The sequence below is a fragment of the Peromyscus leucopus genome, chromosome 10 (genome assembly GCF_004664715.2).
Source record: "Peromyscus leucopus breed LL Stock chromosome 10, UCI_PerLeu_2.1, whole genome shotgun sequence".
NCBI lineage: Eukaryota > Metazoa > Chordata > Mammalia > Rodentia > Cricetidae > Peromyscus > Peromyscus leucopus.
The window spans coordinates 49,826,046-49,846,956 of record NC_051071.1 but is presented as its reverse complement, the minus strand read 5'-3'; the positions used below and the strand labels follow the sequence as shown (position 1 = coordinate 49,846,956).

Here is a 20,911-nt window from a genome sequence, read left to right as displayed (position 1 = left end):
GGCATTTAGGTTGTTTCCAAGTTCTGGCTATTACAAATAATGCTGCTATGAATAGTTACGGAGCCTGCATGTGTGGGATAGTCCTGTAGCTCAGTCTGTTTGTAGGGCTCCTAGCAGTGAGATCATGACCTGTCCCTGGCACTTAACTGACTTTTGAGAACCTGTTCCCCATGCTGGATTACCTGGCCCAGCTTTATGCAGGGAGAAAAGCTCAGTCCTACCACAGTTTGATGTGCCATGCTAGGTTCAAGCATATGGGAGGCCTGCCCCTTTCTGAATGGAGATGGAGGAGTGAGGGATTGGGAGGGGAGTAGATGGGAGTCAGGAGGAGGAAATTGGAGAAGATGAGGTAGGGGAATCTATAGTCAATATGTAAAATAAAGAGAAAAATGTTAAAAAATTAAAAATATAAAACAGATGAGAAAAGAAAAAAATAAAAAAGATGAGAAAAAAAGAAAAGTGATTATTGGCTCATGTTAAAATAAACTAAATATCAGATGAACACTACCACTGAGCAACATCCACAACCCTTAAACATATTAAATATCATATTAAAAGATAAATTTTGAGATATATTTGAGTACTTTCGTGGTCGCAGAATGTTGAAATTACAGGATTAAGAATTATTTATATAACCTATTTTACTTATTTAAAAACTTGAATGAACCTGAGACACACTGATGTGAACGCTTCTTACTGTTTTTGTTTTACAGTATAGTTAATGTAAATGTATACACATTTAAAAAAAACAGTTTTATGAACAGAGATTTTAGTAATTTTTATGATAAAAAGAGATTTTGCAATGATGTTATTTATATTAAATTGTAAGACCTCTGTTGTCATTATTACATAATGACCAATCTATCCTACTTGAGAGTTAGTTGAACGTGCTATTTTTCTATTAAACATTTGTCAATGTCATAAAAACTGATTATTAACTAATTTGCTTTTCTTTTGTTTTTTAATGTTTTAAGTGATATTCATTAATTCTGTGTGGCGCTGTCTTTTTATTTATGCTTGTTGTAGGCCCATCTTTGTCTTTGAGATCTACTTACCCTCAGAACGTGTCTTTTTGTTTGGAGCTGAGACATCTCAGATTCAAAGAAAATGGACAGAGACAATAGCCAAGGTATTTAAATTTTTATATTTGCTAGGTCCAGGAAAGATCCTTAACTCGAGGTCTATAGTTGAGTTTCAAAATCCATGGACAATTTTAACTACAATTCTAGGAAGAAATTTTTTCATATTTTCAAAGATGGCCATCAAAAAAGGTTAAAAGCAGACTTCCAGGCCCTGCAAAAAACAAGTTCACGTAGAACATTGATAAAAATCATTCTTATGAGTTAACTCTGTATTTTTGATGATTAAGATGGAGTAATTCCTATTGTAAAGTCATTTTTTTCTTGTACCTTCTCATGGGTATATTACTTACCCCAATGTACATGAGGAAAGGAACAGATTTAGCAAATGATATAAATGGAGCACTCGTGGGAACCTGACCTTTTCTATGATTCCACAAACCAAGAAAGAATAGTTACTATTTTGCATATATAATAAGAAACAAGGCATATGGTGCTGCTATTTAAAAATATATATTACCTGTTTACTTTGTGTTTCATAGCATTTTTAACTGATTATTTTGAATTTGGCATTTACTTAAGAGCCTTTAAAATAGGAAAACGAAGATAAGTTTTCCATTTTCCCCTCTATCTGTAGATAGGGAAGGGCTTTCCTATTTTCACTGTCTTTCTTACTTTTCTGTATTTGTTTTAACAGCATTTTGTTCCCTTTGTTGCTGAAAACTTAACAGAAGCTGACTATGATTTGATTGGTCAACTCTTCTACAAAGACTGCCATGCCCTGGACCAGTGGAGAAAAGGCTGGTTTGCTATGGACAAGTCTAGTTTGTGTTTTTGCCTTCAAACGCAAGAAGCTCAGGAAGAGAGAATGCACCTCAGAAGACTTCAGGAGCTAAGTAAGAGGACCCCTACACCTTGTTGTTGGGATGCACCTCCTGATTGCATGTGATAATGGCAACTTCACATGGAATTTGGAAGCCTTAACCCCAAACTTGTGACTAAATTGTATTAATTGTGTATTTAAGCATATTTTAACATTAAAAGAAATATTCATCCTTTTATCTTTCCAGCAATCAGCACAATGATTCAAAATGGAGAAAAATTAGATGTGTTACTCTTAGTAGAAAAAGGGAGGTAAGTACCTTTTGGTATTTTTTTCCTTTCTAATTCTCAGTTAGACAGTAGGATATTTTGGTAAAGCTCTTAAGAGAAAAACTATTATCTTAAAATTTGAGAAACTCTTATTTATATAAACTGTGTTAGGCTTTCATCATGGACAGAGTATAGCAAAAAAAAAAGGTACAATTTTTCATGTCTTAGGACAAAGGAGCATGATGGATTTTTATAGTTTCCTGTAGACATGGGACATTCTCATTTAGGTATATGATAGGAATTTGATGATTATCGGTGTATTTTTAGGGTGTGTAAGACTAGGAATGGCCTGTGCATGTGAGTCATTCATAGCTAGAACTTGATTTCTTGAATTAGTTTTTCAAAAACTATTAATTAAGCATCTCCTATGCATCAGGATACTTGACTTGTTAGGGCTAGAGTGATGAGAAAATAAACAAGATCGCTGTCCTCATAAGTATGCCCTCATAAAGCAAGTATTGTAGTTGGGGAAATGATACAAATTAATAACAGAACCCCAAAGGAAACACACACACACAAAACAAACAAACAAACAAAACCCTACTCTTCATCATTGCCTACCAATTATAAATCCTCTGAAGAAAAATAATCAAGTTTATGAGAGAGTGAATGAGAACACTGTGTTAGTGAGTGTGAGAGCAGAGATATTGTGATGAAATAAATGTCTGCATAATCTAGGACATTAGATACTGTATTCCAGACGTGCAGGCACTGATAATTGAAAATCCTGTTAGAAGTCTGAGCTTGTTATGCAAAAGGGGTGTGGTAGTTCATGGGGGAAGGTAAAAGGGGAGAAAATGGGAAGAAATTATTTCAGACATATCCCTAGGGCCTGATCATATAGAACATTGCAGGTCACAGTATGCAAAGAAAAAAATATTTTTTTTTATTCTAAGTATGATGATAAATGACTCAAACTGGAAAGTGGGATTATCTCATTTATTTTCTTTTAAAGAAATCTTCTACTCTAACTCCTGATGAATGACTTTGGGGGACAGAACAGGAGTCAATTTTTGTGTCCAGTTAGAGTTTTGTCACCGAGTCAAGCAAGAGATAGGTTACCTGAGAACCTAAGTGTTGACAAGTGCTTGGATGTATCAGCAAAGAATATGATGTGTTGATATAGATTATATCAGTGTTCTTCTCAAGGATAGCTCTAGAGTTTTGACTGTAACAATTACCTGGATTATGGTACTGTTTTTGAGATAATAATACATTCAGAGTAGAGATAGAATTTTAGTAAGATTGGAATAACTTATTAAGAACTCATCTAAGGAAATAGTATTATGGAGATATCTCTTAGATAGCAAGTTGAAAGTAAGAAATATGGAAGAATTAGAGTAAACAAAATATGGTGATACATTCATAGCTAACTCATTTTCCTTGACTCTCCCTAAGAAGTTACCATTGATAACATAAACAATTTAAAAGAAGCTGCATTTATTACAGCCTACATCTTAGTGAGGACAAACTTTCAAAGATGTCTAGAGGATAATGAGATTAGACAGATAGGATATTTGACCTAGGAATTCAATATGTGCACAGTTTCTTTTATGATGGCCTGGACTTGAATAAATTCAAAGGATAAAAGAGACCAGAAAAGGGAGGGATTAAAGGTATAAAGGGGCAAACATGAAACAGCTATTCCCAATTGGGACCGTCTCTGAGGAGAGCAGGTAGATGATGTGGGACATTGAGCACAGGCTCCTTGATATTGGGGTGTTGCTTTGTGAACTGGAGGTAAGGCTGAATCCTGGGCTTTTAGTCTGGGTGATTGCATGAAGAATCTATACATATTCCACTGTCTCACACTTGACTTGTTAATTATTGCCGTGAATGTTGAAATGCTGTTTTAATGCTCTGCTTAAATAAGAGAACTTTGTCACATTATAAACTTTTTTTTTTTAATCTCCTTTGGTCTGTTAGATCTTTGGTAAGTAATGACTGTAAGCTAAAGTAGACTTTGATTATCTGATAAAATCATTGCTTTGGAAATAAAACAACTTCCAATTACTCATGTTGATATAGAGATAGTATAGGTAGTCAGATTCAGGGAAACCATGCAACTGCAAGTTTTAACCTTTAGTTTTTTTTTTTTTATTTCTGTTGTTGTTGTTTTGCTATTAACACCTTCAACCAGAAACATGAATCATAAATAATGAATTAGTTTCACATATTCCCCATCCCTGTGTTTCTTGGTTAAAATAAAGTGTATTAATCGATGAATATTTCTTAATGGCAGGATGGAAGAATAATTCTCTGAACCAAAAAAACTTCATAAGTTGATAATCCCCCACTACATATAGTCCCCATTGAAATGCATATCTCAGTCTTTTTGATAATTATCTCTATATGCATATCATGAGTGTGTTTAGAGAGAGGAATATTGCAATAATATTTTCTACACACAGAGCAATTTTGCTCTAAAAAGCTCTCAGCAGAAGGTATACCAGATGGCCTCCCTTTAATGTGTATTCTTTGTGTTTTTTAAAAATTACTATTTTGGAAAATAAAGCTTTCGTGATCACACTTAAGGGTTTCTAGTGTGCTGGTTGGTGCTGTCCCCGGGACACAGAATCTGTGTCCTTTGCAATGCCTTGTTGGAATTTCATTGTATAAAAACATAACTGTGATTTGAGTAGATTTTCTAAGCTAGTGAATATACAGACCAAGGGGTCAGAAGGCATTTTCCTAGACAGTTGATCCTGTCTCCACTTGATTGAAATACTCAGTGGATTATAACACCTTTTCCTCAAAATTAGAAACTGTCTGTGCTCTCTAACCTCCACATTCTGTGCGTGTCTTTTAAATAAGGCACTTTCTTTGCTGCCTTTGTGTCCCAGAGCTGTGTGCACACTTTCCAAAGACACCTATCACTGAGCCTGTGCTGAGAGGCTTTGGATTATATTAAACAAAGGAAATAATGCAGCTGTGTTATCAGAAACAGGAGTGAAAGTGGTATGTTTTATGTGTGTGTTTGTTTTTAGTCCCCTGAATGACCTATAGGAAAGCACATTGTACTTAATGGCTCCCAAGGCTGACTGCATTTCAGTTTTAATTGCAAATCTCAGACATAATGAATCTAACACTGGGGAATAAACATCATGTCAACATGTTCCACAATTTTGGAATGGAGAACTTTGTTCAGTCTGGGAGATTAGTACCCTAAATTTAAGATCCTTATTTTCTATTAAATTATTCTGTATGTGCTTCCTTTCCCCCCTGGAATTGTGCTTTATGGGAGAGGTTATGGTAGTGATTCTCCTGAGGGTAAATTATCTTAAAGTGGTTTCTAAATTGTGCATGTAATTGCAAATTAAACAGTAGCCCATTGCCCACAATATCAGCTTGACTGCTTTTACAAAATTTGTGATTTAATTCTCAGCAATGAGTTTATGGGAATTTTGCCCAGGAAAAAAGATGAGATTTTTTTTCCTCTTACTACACCTATAGTTTTTATTATTATTATTATTTGGAAAAGGACTATTCTATTGTACATTTAAAATGATTTTATAGTAAAGAAAATTTAGATGAATGGAGTGTGTTGTTATAAGAGATGGATTTTTGAGTATATATTGTGTTTGCTTCAAAATTTGTTTTCATTCAGAAGTATTTCAATACACCATTATGTAAGGTTATGGAGAAAATCTGGCTGTATTGGTACATGGCTGTACTCTCAATACATGAAAGGATGAGACAGGGGGATTATTGTGAATTTAAGGCCAGACTGGGCAACATAGTGAGACCTATAAGCTTAAATAAATTAATAAATGTATTAATAAATAAATAATTGATGAGGAAAGAGTAGAAAATAATGAGTCTCTCTCTTTTCATGGCATATGTGAGCAGGATAATCTCCCCCAGAAGGAAGAATATATTTTTACTAGTTCTTGATTCCAGTAGAAATATAGTGATGGAACTGAGAGATCAAGGTTCTGAAGAGTTAGACACTACAGGCTTAGAGAATTTGTGTGGACTAGGAACAGAGGCAGTCCAAGTAGGACTTACCCTGGAGAATCTGAAGACAAATTCTGAGCCAGTGGTTTGGGAAGATAGGCAGATGGCATATTGCATCTCCAGTTAAATTAATTCCTACGTATTGAAGGACCTTTTCAAGAATGCAGAAAGCATCCTTAAAAGAACATTTTAAAAGTTATTGTTAAATGTGAGGATGTGGATTCATTCTGTAGTCAGTGAAATATCAACAATGCTTTGAGCAGACTTGTAACATTTTTTTTTTTTTTCTGACATTCCACATACAAGCGTTTGTCTGATAGTGGGGAGGGGATGTGAGTGGAAAACTAGCTGAATCCTCCGTGAGGAATTGGGTGGCTGGAAGCTCTTTACTGAGCTCTAGGCTTCCAAAAACGCAATCTATTTATAATAATATTTTTAATTCATTATTCTTGTCGACACCACCTCTACATCTGCGTATTTTCTTAATAATTAGCCTTTTTCATTTTTCTTACTAAAATTCATCTTTGTGTCCCAATTTCTTATCTGAAGTGTTAGAAATAAAAATCTCTGAGGCAAAATGTAGATGTTAGGGTCACACTGCTAAATACAGTAAGACAGACACCTGTTTCTGGCATCATGCGATCACTCACATGGCGCATGCTGTTCCTCTTTAAATAACTAGAAAGCTTGACAGGATAGAGGAAGCAACTGTTTTCAGATTTTGTAACAGTTGGTATTTCTGGAGTGTGATTACAGAAAGAAAAGAATCAAATGAGGTGAGCCTTTAGGTGGTCTTGGCTTTCTCAGACACTTATGGCACAGAGAATGGGAAACCTGGGCCCAATGTGGCAGATTTCAGAGATAGGCGTCCCATGATCTTGGCTTCACAGGAGTGTCAAAGCAGGGGGAAATATGTAAAGCTCTGATGTCTTTGTAGAAGTTTTCTTTGTGTCCTTTTTTCTGTACTTAGCTGTACACTTATGCTGTGGACATTTAAGAGCTCAGGCACACTTCTTGGAAAGTCACTAACCAATAAGCTTTAAGGCACAGATAGAATTGGAGTATGTCCACTCTTCTGATCACCTGGATTCCAATGATGTTGTTATATATACAGGACATTTAGTGAGGATCCACAAAAGACAGCATCCTAGTGTAGTGCCTAACTCAGCTTTAGAGTAATGGATGCTCTATTTTTATTTTAAGCTGAAATAGATCTTCAAAAGACCAGTGGCTTCACAGAAGCTTTAGTTCTCTGGGTTGAACAGGAAAGTGATGTGCAAACCAGTGCTAAGAGGCAGTTGTATAGCTTCATCTGCTTAAGGGCCCCCCCTGGCAGTAGGATCAGGATCCATCCCTGGTGCGTGAGCTGGCTTTTGGAGCTCATTACCTATGGTGGGTCATCTTACACAGCCTTGATGCAGGGGCAGGTGCCTGGACCTGCCTCAACTGAATGTACCAGGCTCTGCTGACTCCCCATGGGAAGCCTCACCTTGGAGGAGGAGGGAATGGAGGATGGGTTGCAGGGGGTGGAGGCTAGGAGAGGGAAGGAGGAAGAAAGAGAGGGGGATCTGTCATTGGTATATAAAATGAATGAAAAAAATTCTTAATAAAAAGAAGAATAAGAAAAAAAAGAGTCTCTGTGGGAAGGCATCACGATCCCTCTCAATAACTCAGTGTCCATGGTATTTAACATTAAGATAAAAGTATGAGTGATGTAGTAAAGGTACATCAAAAAACTTTATTGTAAATACATTGTAAGAGATCAAAGAAAACAAAACAAAAAAAGATATCAAAGAAAACATATACATATTTACAAATATGTCTAATTGAGAGAAAAAAATTAAATTCTTTTTTTGGGAGGTGGGGTTTCATTGTAGCACAGTTCAGTCTTAAACTTACTGTTCTTATCCTCTGCCTGCTGAGTGTTGAGACTGTAGGTGTACCATATGTTATAAGCACACATGGGTCAAATACAACTTCCAGAGCTCAAGAACACAATATTTGAAACAATAATTTCAAAAGTCATATTCAGTACAAGTCTGGATTATTGGAATTACCTAACATGTCTACAGTCGTGTGCCTGACCCATCATACCAAAATGGAAAGAAAATTAATAAACTCTATAAAGTAGCAGCAGGGACAGCAAATGCACGTTACCAGTGGCAATGGCAAGAAGAAACTTTACTGTGGGTCATCTTACAGTTTAAAATAAAATGTAATTTTTATAAACAATTTTATGAGTCAGGTGGTGGTGGCACATGCCTTTAATCCCAGCACTCAGGAGGCAGAGGCAGGCTGTGAGTTCAAGGCCAGCCTGGTCTCCAAAGCGAATTCTAGGAAAGGCGCAAAGCTACACAGAGAAACCCTGCCTCGAAAAATCAATAAAATAAAATAAAATAAATAAACAATTTTATGTCAATCACTTTAACACTTAAGATACAATCGAACCTTTCAGATACTTGAACTAGGTAGTCATGTTCACATGTTTTATTCAGCATTTTATTTGTAGATCAGTATGACAAATAAACTTGATAAGAAGTACCAATATTGGAATGATAACTGAAATAGAGTTGCAAATCTTGGAACTAGAGTGAAAATAAAATCTATAATCTTTTTTTTGTTGTTGTTGTTCAAATTTAGAAACTTCAATTAGGGATTGATGGCTTTACCTTTGTTAGCCAGCTCTTCAAAGGCTGAGGCAGAAAGACTGTGAGTTAGAGGCTAGTTTGGGTTATAAAGTTCTAGGCAATGCTTGTCTCAACCCTATTCAGCCCCCAAGTTAGAAATTTTGTTCTACAAATAAGCTTATTAAAAAAGAGGAAAAAATCAATTGTTGGAAGCTTGAAAAATTAAGATTATAAAATAGCAATGAGAGGGTTGGTTAAATATGGTAATATTATCATAAAATACAAGAGTCTGTTTGGAAAATAATTTAGCAAGATTATTTTTGTGTTTGTATATTTGGTATACATGTGTGTTTGTGTGAGCAATACACATACATGTGTTTGTTGGTGTGTGTGTAGGACAAAAATTGGCTTTGGATGTCTTTCTTTATCCCTCTTGACTTTACTGAGGCAGGTTCTCGGGCTGAGCCTGGGACTCTAAGATTTGTCGAGCTTATCTAACCAACTTGCCATGGGATCCAACATAGTTACCTCTTTAGTATCAGGTAGGCCACCATACCTACTGGCTTTTGTATGGTTGCTGAACTTGGTCCTCACACTTGTGTGGCAAACACGTTATACACTGAGCCATCTCCCTAGTGATAGATTCATTTTTAAAATAAAGTTCAAGTATACTTACTCTGTATTCTAGTGAGTGAGCTTTAGCAAATTTACACAAAATGTAATATACAGCCATGACAGTACAAAGGTCCAAGTCAGCTCAGTTTCTAAAACTAAGAAGTGGGAAGAGACTAGGTATTCCCTAGTGAGTGAATGTATAAACAAAGTATGTTGGACACTTATGCATAGAATACTAATTACTTGCTATTCTTAAGGTATCTGTATTAACAATATAACCAAACCTTAAGAATATTGTGCTGAATAAAGGAAACCAGATGCAAAAGCATAACAGCATGGCCTTTCACTTATAGGAAATGATCAGCTAAGAGCCTAATATAAATGACAGAGAACTGACCAGATTCTTTTCATGGGTGATGGATAGAAGAAAGGATTTGCTGCAAAGAATTATGTAGGAGTTTTGTAAATGATGGAAATATGTTTTGTATTGATTTTGGTAGGAGTCTCATGGGAAAGGCATTTGTAAAAATGTTTTGACCACACAATTAAAATGAGTGCCTTATAAATCTAATGAGCAAATGTCACTCACAGCAGTAAAATGTTTCATCTCTTCCCATTAGAAACAAAAAGCCTACTGTGGCGACTAACATGCTCTTCTTCGAGAGCTTTCTTAGGAAGTAGAAAGAAAACCACAGTGAGCCTTTCCAGATAGCTTAGAGCTATATCCTTTGCAGATATAGAACACTTTCCAAAGTGGACTGTATGCTTCCTTTGTCTCTGTCTATCTGCATGTCTCTGTTTCTGTCTGCTTGTCTCTGTCTCTCTATCTCTATCTGCCTGTCTCTGTCTCTATGTCTCCCTCTTTCTGCCTGTCTCTGTCTCTCTTACTTGAAGACATGATATTCTCTATGTAGATGAGTGCAACTTTGAACTCACAGAGTTCTGTCTGCTTCTGTTTCCTGAATTCTGGGATTAAATGCTTACACAACCACATCCAGTTTTGATTCTCCATTTAAAAGAAGTGATGTAGATCTTACTGTGTTGCAATAGACCAACTCCCAGGCTCCTTCCAGTAAGGTCTTTGATCCAGTTTCTTCAGAAAACCATGTTTTGTGACTCTGTCATAAGAAGACTAAGAAGATGCAACATTAGTGTCACTTATAGAGAAAGCATTTTTTGGAAATGAAGACCAAGAGTATATATATATATTTGAGTATAGGATCATGGAGTAGGTGATAGTTGGCAGACTTAGATAAGAGTTCTTGAAAGTTGGTGGCTGCTAAGGGAAAAGGAGTCAATTTTTTCTGAGACATGGCTCCTGAGAGGCTAACCATCTCCAGTAGATGGCTCTATATCCATGCACATATGGGCAGCACTAAGTGGACTCTGGGTTTCAATGAAAGAACAGATGAAGTTTGGAGTGAACAGTGGTGGCGGGAGTAGGTAGGGGAGAAATTGTAGGAGAGAAAAAGAAACCAATTTGATCAAAACACATGATATGCATGTATAAAATTGTGAAAAATAAAAATAAATAAAAACCCCTAGCTTCCCAGCCCTTCCTTATCCTTGGGCCTCAAACAAATATCTTCTATGCTTTAGTTTGCTTTTCAAAAATGAAGGCTTTGCCAGACAGATTTCCCTTTCTCTGATTCAAAGCTCAGTGCAGAACACAGGTGACATGCTTTCCAAGTCTGTCCTACATGCTTTGACTGCAAGGGATGAGTGACTACTTTGTAGATTTATATTGTTTGTTTCTTATAGCTTTTTTTAAACAGGTATACATAGGAAGAAAGAGACAAAATGTTCATGAGTTTTCTAACTAGAGACAGTTTGATGTTTTGGAAAATATGAGTTTATACATGGATATAATGATATATTCTCTGTTCTGTATACATGTTATCCAGATATATAGGATAATGTATTCAGCTCACCTTTCCCAAATTTGGCAACTCTAATCTTATGTCCATTTTCAGATGCTCTAGTAAATATGCTTATTGCTAAGCACTCGTGCGTGGCAGAGGGACAGAAACAGATTTTTTTTTGCCTTCACTTCAAATTATTTGCTTGTTGCAGAGTCTTGTGCAGAATTGTCAAAAATTTTACATATATACGTTAAGTTTCTGTGTACATATTGGCAAATGCCTTTTCAGAATATTTGTGCAGTCTATAAAATACTTTATATGTCTTGTTATATATTCTTTAGTTGCATCTTAAATGTTTGGAAAACTTCTGACATTGCTGTTTTCATATATATATACAAACATCACATATACATATATCTCTTTATTATTGTTAGACTAGTTTATGCATATTGTCTCTTTGCATTTTTTAACATGTATTATTCTTTAATGATTGATGACCAGATTTCTTCTGAGGATATAAAAATTTTCCTTTTTGTATAAATGCTTAGGCTATTCTGTTTTTAAGTCATATTTATGGTATATTATATTTGCTTCACAGCTTTAGTTATTTATAAATTAAATTTATTTTTATACAGTCTGATTATTGATTACTTAATTCAAAAGATTTCAGGTTTATTAAGGTGACTAGACTCAAACCATTATAAACAATAATTCATTGATATGGTTCAATTTTAAGAAATTTTTATGCATTAGCCCTTGGGCTTGGCTTCTAGATTTTATCAAACTGCCCTAATTAATAATAACTAATTAAATGTCTTTTTATATGACTGAGATTTATTGTTGGGAAAGTGTCAATTACAATAGATAAATCTGCTATGACTAGAGTTCATCAAAAGAACTTTTTCAAATATTGAGTACACACTTGAATTTTTGCTTGAAATTCTTATTCAAAATGTGAAATCTAGTTTAGTAACGCTGGAAGATACAATGTTAGTCAGCATTTACATTGAAAATATCTTATGATGCTTTACGCAGTGTGTCTAGAGTTTAAATAAGCAACCAAATTGAAGGTGGTTGAACTGATTTGGTTAAATGTCAGCCCTCCCATAGGCTGTAGTAGATGATATATTTTAAGATTCACTGTTTGACAAGTTGACACAGGAGTTGACTTGTCATTACTTGTTCTAGCCCTCACTAGTTCACAAGCAGACAGCTAACCTTCCGTTGTGGGATTTCTTCTGACTAGAAGTAAAATTCAGAGTTTGAGATATTCACAGTTAGTGACAGGGCTATACTGGTCTTAAAGGACCACTGCTACATTTTGGATTTGTTTCATTTTACTGGCTACTAGAGTACGTACCCTTTGGATTTTCAAGGATTTGAAGTCATATTGGCAATGAAATTATGACGTAAAATCTATTAAAATTAAAATCAAGAAAATGTTATTACTGCCTTTAGAAAAGAACAGAATTTTAACTAGGAGTATATATGAAAGGGTTTGCTGTTTTTGAAGGCAGTTTGTTGTGCTATTTCATATAGACACAAACTCCCAGGTAGGATGCTTTGGATGATGTACAATAAATGGAAAAGTTAAAGCACTATAGAACTATTGGACCACTTGTCAGAATTCTTCAAAGAGAAAATTACCAAATCTGTGGGTCGGGCAGTTGTGGTAGAGGGGAAATGAAACAAGAGATGAAGATGTCAGAAAGCATGAGCCAAGGATTACAAGCACAAGGGTTGGTAAAAAGTAATTACAGCAAATGGAGAATGGTGTAAGAGTGCTGTTGTTAGCTTTGTCTTCTTGGAAAAGCATTGCAAGAAGAGAAAAAAAACATAAAATAGGAAAGGCTGGCAGATTTTCTTTTTCTTTTAAAGTCACAGTCAGTGATGTTCAGAAATGTGAAAGATTTCATTCTTCTCCCTGATTCCTCACAGAAGCCCCAAGGTTTCATCAGATTGTTCTTCTCTTACTGTTGCTGAATCCAAAGTATCCAAATCATACTTAAAAAACAAGATTGAGGGAGGAGAGGGGAGGATCTGTGATTGGTATGTAAAATGAATAAAAAAATTCCTTAATAAAGAAAGGAGAATAAAAAATCAAGATTTGAGTACTGTACCTTTAGAATAAATATACTTGAGATGCATTGGCATTTAATGCTTTAAATTTCGAGGATAACATTTGGAGATACATACCAGTAAATGCCAGAGACCAGTCTTGGGCAGAGAGACCAAAGTGTCTTTTTCGCTTGTCTGTGCAAGTTTGGGATCTGATCAGTAAGTTGCACAGAAACAGCAAATGGTAAAAGAGAATGTGAAGTGACTATTGATTAAGATGAGAACCTGTGGCCCATAGCCTGGAGACACATCAGAGAGCATCTGGGATCCTCACCTGGGTTACATCCTTGGCCAGGAGCAGGTATCTGTCTGGCTAAAGATGAGATGTTACAGCCTCACAGTGGAAAACACATGCCAAGTCATGAAGACCCTTCTATTGAGAATACAAAAGCTTTAAAGACATGACATTTATACAAAACTGGTGTCATCAGCCTTATCTTGATGAAATAATATTCTGTTGAATAATATTCTGGTAGTAGTGAGGAGTAGAGACTTAAAATAGGGCATCAGGAAAAGAATTCTGCCAGGGGTCTTAGTGACCTTAAAGAGAGATGGAAAGTTCTGAAGAAACACAGAAGAACTGCAGACAAAGTGAATATTTCAGATTACAGGACCCTCCTCTCCCCCCCCCAAAAAAAAAGAAAGAAAAAAGAAAAAAAAGCATTCTATTTTTGTGGAAGTGATTGGCAGGAGATCTTAAGCTACAATAGTGAATCCTAAATTTCAGAAGAACCACAAGGAGTAGGATAAGTTGAGACTTGGGTTCCTAGAGAAGTTGGCTATCACAAGAGAGAAAACTTTCACATTATTGTTCCATAGTGGAGGTATCCAAAAACCAGTATTTCTTAGCAGCATGCTTGAGGGCATAGTTATGGTACCTGTGAGGTGCTCAGCTATGTGCTGAGCTGTGTTGTTATCATTTCCCCAGCAGTGAAACTGAGAACTCATCTAAGTTACAAAGGAAGTAAGTGATGTAGCTGGGTATTGAGTTGGGTACATCTGTTTGCAATCCCACACCATATTTTGTTTTGATTCCTTGGAGCATCATCTTGTTACATACTTGCTGCCTGTCAGGAACTCCCAATGTACTATTAGCTTATCTTGAATTTGTGGTCCCCCTGTCTTTCCCTCCCCACGCCCCAAGGCTGGGGATACAGACATGTGCCACCAGACCTAGCTCTCCAGTTGCCCTTGATCTTAGCAAGGTGTCATTTGTGAAGGCAAGTTCTAGCCTAGAGATCTGGAATATTGTGGAGGAGATAAAGGCACTACCCTGATGACAGGACTCTAGAGTCTGTAGAGGTCCCGAGACTACATATAACCAGGCTATTCAGAAAGAGGAAGGGGATTAGGGTGGGAATGACTGACTTCAAAGAATGGAAATCTGAAAAGGAAAGGCAAATCATATGTTTGTTTTGTTTTTTTCAACTATAAATTAACAACTATAAAATCTTTTTTTTGTTAGCCAGAAATGGATATTTGGAGGCATGGGTGATGTTTGCCACGGGGGTTTTCATTGCGGTATTTATAGTTTTCGAATTGGAGAGCTAGGGAGTTGGAAGAGGAAGACTGAATTGGTAGAGCTTCTTCTGTGCTCTGTGACCTTAACAGACAAAAGAGGGACTGAGAGACACCTGGTGGGTGGAAGTTAAAATAAAGGATCTTTTTTTTTTTGTTTGATCGGTTGGTTTTTTTAATGTGTGAGACAAGATCACATTTATGGGAATTTTAGGGCAATCTGTGTTGAAAGTAATTTTAAGTAAAGTAAAATTATAATATGGAGTGCTTTTTAAACTTCACAGAACGCTATACATCCATGGGCATACCAAGTTGGATTTCACAGTCTGGCATACTGCAATTGAAAAAGCAGCAGGTACAGATGGTAACGCATTACAAGATCAGCAGCTCTGCAAAAATGACGTCCCCATTATTGTGAACAGCTGCATAGCATTTGTTACACAGTATGGTACGTATCACAGGATGTTTATTCAACTCCTAGAACCTAGGGTATCATTCTTACATCTTCTAAGTGGTACCTCCATTGGAACGAATTAGTGCCTTTTCCCTCTGCAAGTGCGTCAGTGAAAACAAAAAGCACAGTCGCTGCTCAGCCTCTTCCCACTCCTCCCAGCAACACTCATTGACACTGGGCAATGCTTTCCCACAGTGACCTTAATCCTTATGTCTATGAAAATGCTATGTAACCCATTAAATAAAATAGCATAAAATGTACATAAAAATAGTAAAGACTGTTTTTAGTGGTAAGACTCTGAGAACAAAGCCAAGGGTAACTCACCATGCTTAAGTGGTTTCTAGAAATAATAAAACTATGAAATAATATACAAAATGATGTCCTTTCTGTTAGCAAGCAAAAAATATGTGTGTGTTTATTTCATGCATCATGCAATAGCCATACGTTTATTTTATGATCATTCATTTTACTGATTGGATTATTGACAACAGATACTTTTATGAACAATTAGAGGACAAAAATGATTTGATCTAAACCTACTTTGTCAAGACTCATTCTAATTTCATGTGATAGGGTAGGATTTTCAAAGTTTACTTAGAAAGTAATCTTTATCTTCATGTTTATTTTCAAATAATTATGGATCCACAAATGACTCATACATAATTCTTATGTCTAAAAATAGACATAAAAATACATAGAAAGTATGTATGTATGTATGTATGTATTCACATTTTTATTTATGTGGCTTTTGGTTCAAATCCAGGGCCTTGTGCATGCCAGGCTAGTACTCTACTGCTCATAGACCTTGACATGCATTGTGAATATAATGTATTTTTGACCTTTTAACAGATGGATAATGTCATTTATGCAAAAAAAAGATGTAGAAAAGAATAAAATGATAGCATTTCTGAAGCTGTAATAGCTTTTTATCCTCTTAGTATGATAGGTACTTGAGGTGTTTTAACTTGAAAATAAGACATAAATAGTGAGAAAAACATAGTAAAATATTGTGTTGTTAAGAAGCGTGCAGCCAGAGTGAGCAGTTCTCCTTGGATCTCATATTCTATATATGAAGCTGATGACATGATAGATGACAGTATGTCAGAAATCAGCACTCTGATAAAAAGTTGTTTTCAGAAGTTCAATCTATAATGTTTTATATTTATTCATAACTTATTTACAGTAAGCTCTTTTGGCAAGAGTGTTATCTTAATTATTTTACTTCAAATGCAATCTAAGTATGTTTTTTAAAATTTTGAATTCATTATGTTTTTGTTGTATGTATACTGAGACTATTAACATAATCATATGTGTGGGCCTTACTATGGGATTTTTTTTTTACTACTATAGTGCACTAAAATGTTTCTTATCAGCTGTAGTCCTCTATATTTGAGAACTAGAAATCATTGGCTTCATGTACTGTGCTCATCCACGTTAACTTGACTGCATTTCACAGGGATGTGAGGGGCACATACTGTGTTAGCAAGGGCATAAGCTCACAAGAAACTTTCACATCACATTAGTTTCATAGTGACATCGCATCTTTTTAAAGTGACAAATGATTAAAATAACATAGGTAGTTCCAATGTAACCAATTGAATGTTTCTCTGGGGAAATCACAAATTTCCTGTGGTGTTTATTTGAATTTCAAACCATTAAGCACTAGATTATTTCAACTATATCTGGTACATTTTAAGAACTTTACAACTAACACAAAGTGTATCAACTTCTGTTTTAAAGTAATAAAGCCAATAAATGATTATATTTTTAGTAGACTATAGAATAAAACCTTTATGTTCTATGCACTAACATAAAGATTTGATAGGAACTTGGGTACTACACACAGCTCATAGAATGCAAGTGTTTGACTCAGAGTCTCTACAGCAGCAATTATTTTGAATGTCTTAGCCTCTGTATTAAAATGTAATGCCAGTTTTCTGTGCTCCTCATGTTAATGTTTTGAACCTTACCAAGTTCAAATTGTATGATGGATTTAATCTTTAAATTAAGTATAGTAATTAATTCTTGGAGGAAAGTTATTTCAATTTATTTAAAAATATATTCAATAATTTTAAACATTATTGTGTATGTGTGTATATGAGTGCCACGGCATGTGTGTGTAGGTCAGAGGATAATTCATAGGATTCAGTTCTCTTCTGCCTGTGGGTCCTTGGGATCAAACTCAAGGTTGCAAGCTTGGGAGCAAGAAGCGGCTAAAGTTGTTTACTTACCAGGCATTAGAAATACCCTCAGCAAAGGAATGTTGTCCAAGAGCCTTTTGAGTTTTCCCATGGACTGTTTCTGACAGTTATGAAAAGAAACCTAGACTTAATTCTTGGTGCCCTGGCTTCTAGGGACTCATAGATTTATGGCTCAGAAACAAGCACATGGACAAATAGTTACATCATAGGGCATAACATTCTGTGGTAGAGAGGCTCACTGTTCTTCAGTGTATACACATACGGTAGAGTATGCACATGTGTGCATGGTAGGGTATGGAGTACTCTACTACAGAGTAGAGAGTGATTAGATAGCTTTATCATCGTCTGTTTAGGAAAATGTGTGTGTAGATCAATTTGCCCAGAGTGTAGTTTGTAAAGAAAGGACACATACAAGAGGCGGGAGGTCAGGCCAGCTCCGGTATATATTTTTTTCCACATTTATTGTACTGATATTTTTCTTTATTTGATTTTTTGATATCATAATAAAATTATGTCATTCCCCCTTCCTGTTCCTCCCTTCAAGTTCTCCTGTAGACTCCTCCTCGTTTTTTTTTCATTTTTTTAAATTTATTTATTAAATTTAATTTTACGTATCAGCCACGGATTCCCTTGTTCTCCCCCCTCCCACCCCCCACCTTCCCCCTAGCCCACCCCCCATTCCCATCTCCTCTAGGGCAAAGACTCCCCTGAGGATTGAGTTCAACCTGGTAGATTCAGTCCAGGCAGGTTCAGTCCCCTCCTCCCAGGCTGAGCCAAGTGTCCCTGTATAAGCCCCAGGTTCCAAACTGCCAGTTTATGCACTTGAGGACAGGACCCGGTCCCACTGTCTGGATGCCTCCCAAGCAGATCAAGCCAATCAACTGTCTTATTTATCCGGAGGGCCTGATCCAGTTGGGGGCTCCTCTGCTATTGGTTCATAGTTCATGTGTTTCCTTTTGTTTGTATATTTGTCCCTGTGTTTTTTCCAACCTTGGTCTCAACAATTCTTGCTCATACTAACCATCCTCTAAAACTGCCTAAGTTTTCTCTACAGGCATGAAGAAGGTTACATCTAGATATTTATTTTTTAGGCTTCTGACAGCATGACTAACAGACCTATCTTGTTTATCACATCATCAACATTGTAAGGATACATTGGTCCTGCTAAGAATAGGAGCAGGGAGCTGTATAATGTAATGAGGAACCTAAGACACAGATAATAGCATATCAACAGAAAAAAAGAGTGAATTTTTGATGTATTTTTTTAAAATGAAATGAGTAACATATCTTCTGACTTGGCATAAGGTAAGGTAAAAGTAAAGCCATCTATTGAGATTGGAGAGAGGTCTTAAAATGTGATTGGAAGGTAAGCTGATAAAAGGAGCAGAGAATCATTTCCTTTAGGAATTCATGATTCCCTATTAGGTTATGAGTGGTATATATGTCTGTCTCTGTGTACATATGATCATATATATATGTATGGTGTGTGTATATGTGTGTGTGTATGTGTGTGTGTGTCCGCGCACGTGCGTGCGCATGTGCACGTATGTGGTGAATGAAATTTTAAGACAAAATCCAGATGAAAACAGGTACCCTATATATGGAATGATAAGGATGGATGGGTTCACCCAGGGAATTTTCTAATGCATCAAAAAGAGAATAGAAGTGAGGCTGGAAGAGTGAAATAAACAGAATACTGGGGAGTCGTCCTGGAAGGAGAGAGAAATGGACACAAGATCACAATACATGAAAAGCCATAAGATTAACAGAATATTGGCAGCTGCATCTGGGGGCATGTCAAATGCTGCCAGTGGTTGTCATTATCCCAAGACTGAAGGACGTCTAGATAATACCGTTTGATATGCTTACCGACAGGGCTCCAAACTCTGGGAAGACTGTACAGGAATGTAAGCACATAGGAAAAGGACAGTGAATTTAGTTTGGTTTCACAAGGAGCAAGATCTGGGGAGGAACCAAAGAATTTGTGTGGTTATATCACCAACACCGTTTTCCACCCCCTTTCTGCCACTAATCACTACTTTGACTTTTATGAGGTACCTGATGACACATTGAGTTGGAAACTTTGGGCAAAGGTATAGATAGACACAGCAAAAATAATAGGCAAATATATGTTAAGAATATGAGAAATATATAGCAAAATTTTATACTATTTGGTCCAAATATAGGCAAGTTGTTTTCTGAGAATATGGGGAAATTCCTCTTGAGGTAAAAATACCTTCAGAGATGTTAGTATTTAGAACTGGAGAGAGGTTAACCTGGGCAAGGTTAGCTGATGCTGAGGATCACAGGGGTGGAATTTAAAATCAAGGGGGTGCAAAGTCTTTAACCTCTCCTCTGATGACTTATTTTGTTCATGATTCCCACAGAAGAATCTGTTCTGTTCCTAACATATCAAAATAGATTATGAATACTTCTCTTATCATTTTCTACATTTTTATTACAGGGTTAGGATGCAAACACATTTATCAAAAGAATGGTGATCCTTTGCACATAAGTGAACTCCTGGAGAGTTTCAAAAAGGATGCGAGGAGTGTTAAGTTGCGAGCTGGAAAACATCAACTTGAAGATGTGACGAGCGTGCTGAAGAGTTTTCTGTCTGACATTGATGATGCGCTTCTCACGAAGGAGCTCTATCCATACTGGGTCTCTGCACTAGGTAATGTACTTGGGCCAAGCTATTATGCCTGTCTATCTAATTTAATACTTAGGGTTTTCTTTTAAGTTTTTGGTCATCTGAAAATTACTAAACAGCTTTTGTTTCTCTCGTCATTATCCTACCAGTTACTAATATAACTAACAAAATTTTTATTCATTTTCTAAAGATTTCATGTAATAAGAGAAAGTTATGTTACACCACATGGAAACTTAGAGTTTGAATCTATTAATAGATCAATGGTTAATTAAAATCCTTATTAGGTCATGTTACTTTTACTAAAAGTTGTTTTACACACATTAATTAGAAGTAGCTCCTTTGCTGAACAGCACAACAATAAGAACATTTTAATATTTTCACCTTTTTCTGTTTATAGTTTTTATTCCACACTCTATGGATTTGAGGCCAGCCTACAAAGAGAGTTCCAGGACTGCTAGGGCTACACAGAGAAACCCTGTCATGAAAAACAAATAACAAACAAACAGATAAATAAACAAACAAACAGAAAACAGCAGAAAAACCCAAAGAATTCTTGTAGGAGCACACCAATTATTTATAAAATGCATGAATGTTACCACATAATACACAGGAGCTGGCAACTCTGCCAAACACTCTTGTCCATGTGTTGATAATCATCTTGGGCTTAGGTACTAC

The 20,911-nt window shown here is 36.0% G+C and overlaps 1 protein-coding gene across 2 annotated transcripts in view; it reads left to right on the top strand.

Moving 5' to 3' along the window:
* Window positions 1–20,911, top strand: part of Arap2 (ArfGAP with RhoGAP domain, ankyrin repeat and PH domain 2) — a 186,498-nt gene that overhangs the window by 109,410 nt on the left and 56,177 nt on the right. For both annotated transcript variants that reach the window (XM_028868146.2, XM_028868144.2), the window contains exons 17-21: window positions 1,027–1,129; window positions 1,777–1,975; window positions 2,150–2,213; window positions 15,213–15,376; window positions 20,048–20,260. In XM_028868146.2, the coding sequence (XP_028723979.1) occupies window positions 1,027–1,129; window positions 1,777–1,975; window positions 2,150–2,213; window positions 15,213–15,376; window positions 20,048–20,260 (743 nt within the window). The remainder of the gene's footprint in view (window positions 1–1,026; window positions 1,130–1,776; window positions 1,976–2,149; window positions 2,214–15,212; window positions 15,377–20,047; window positions 20,261–20,911) is intronic.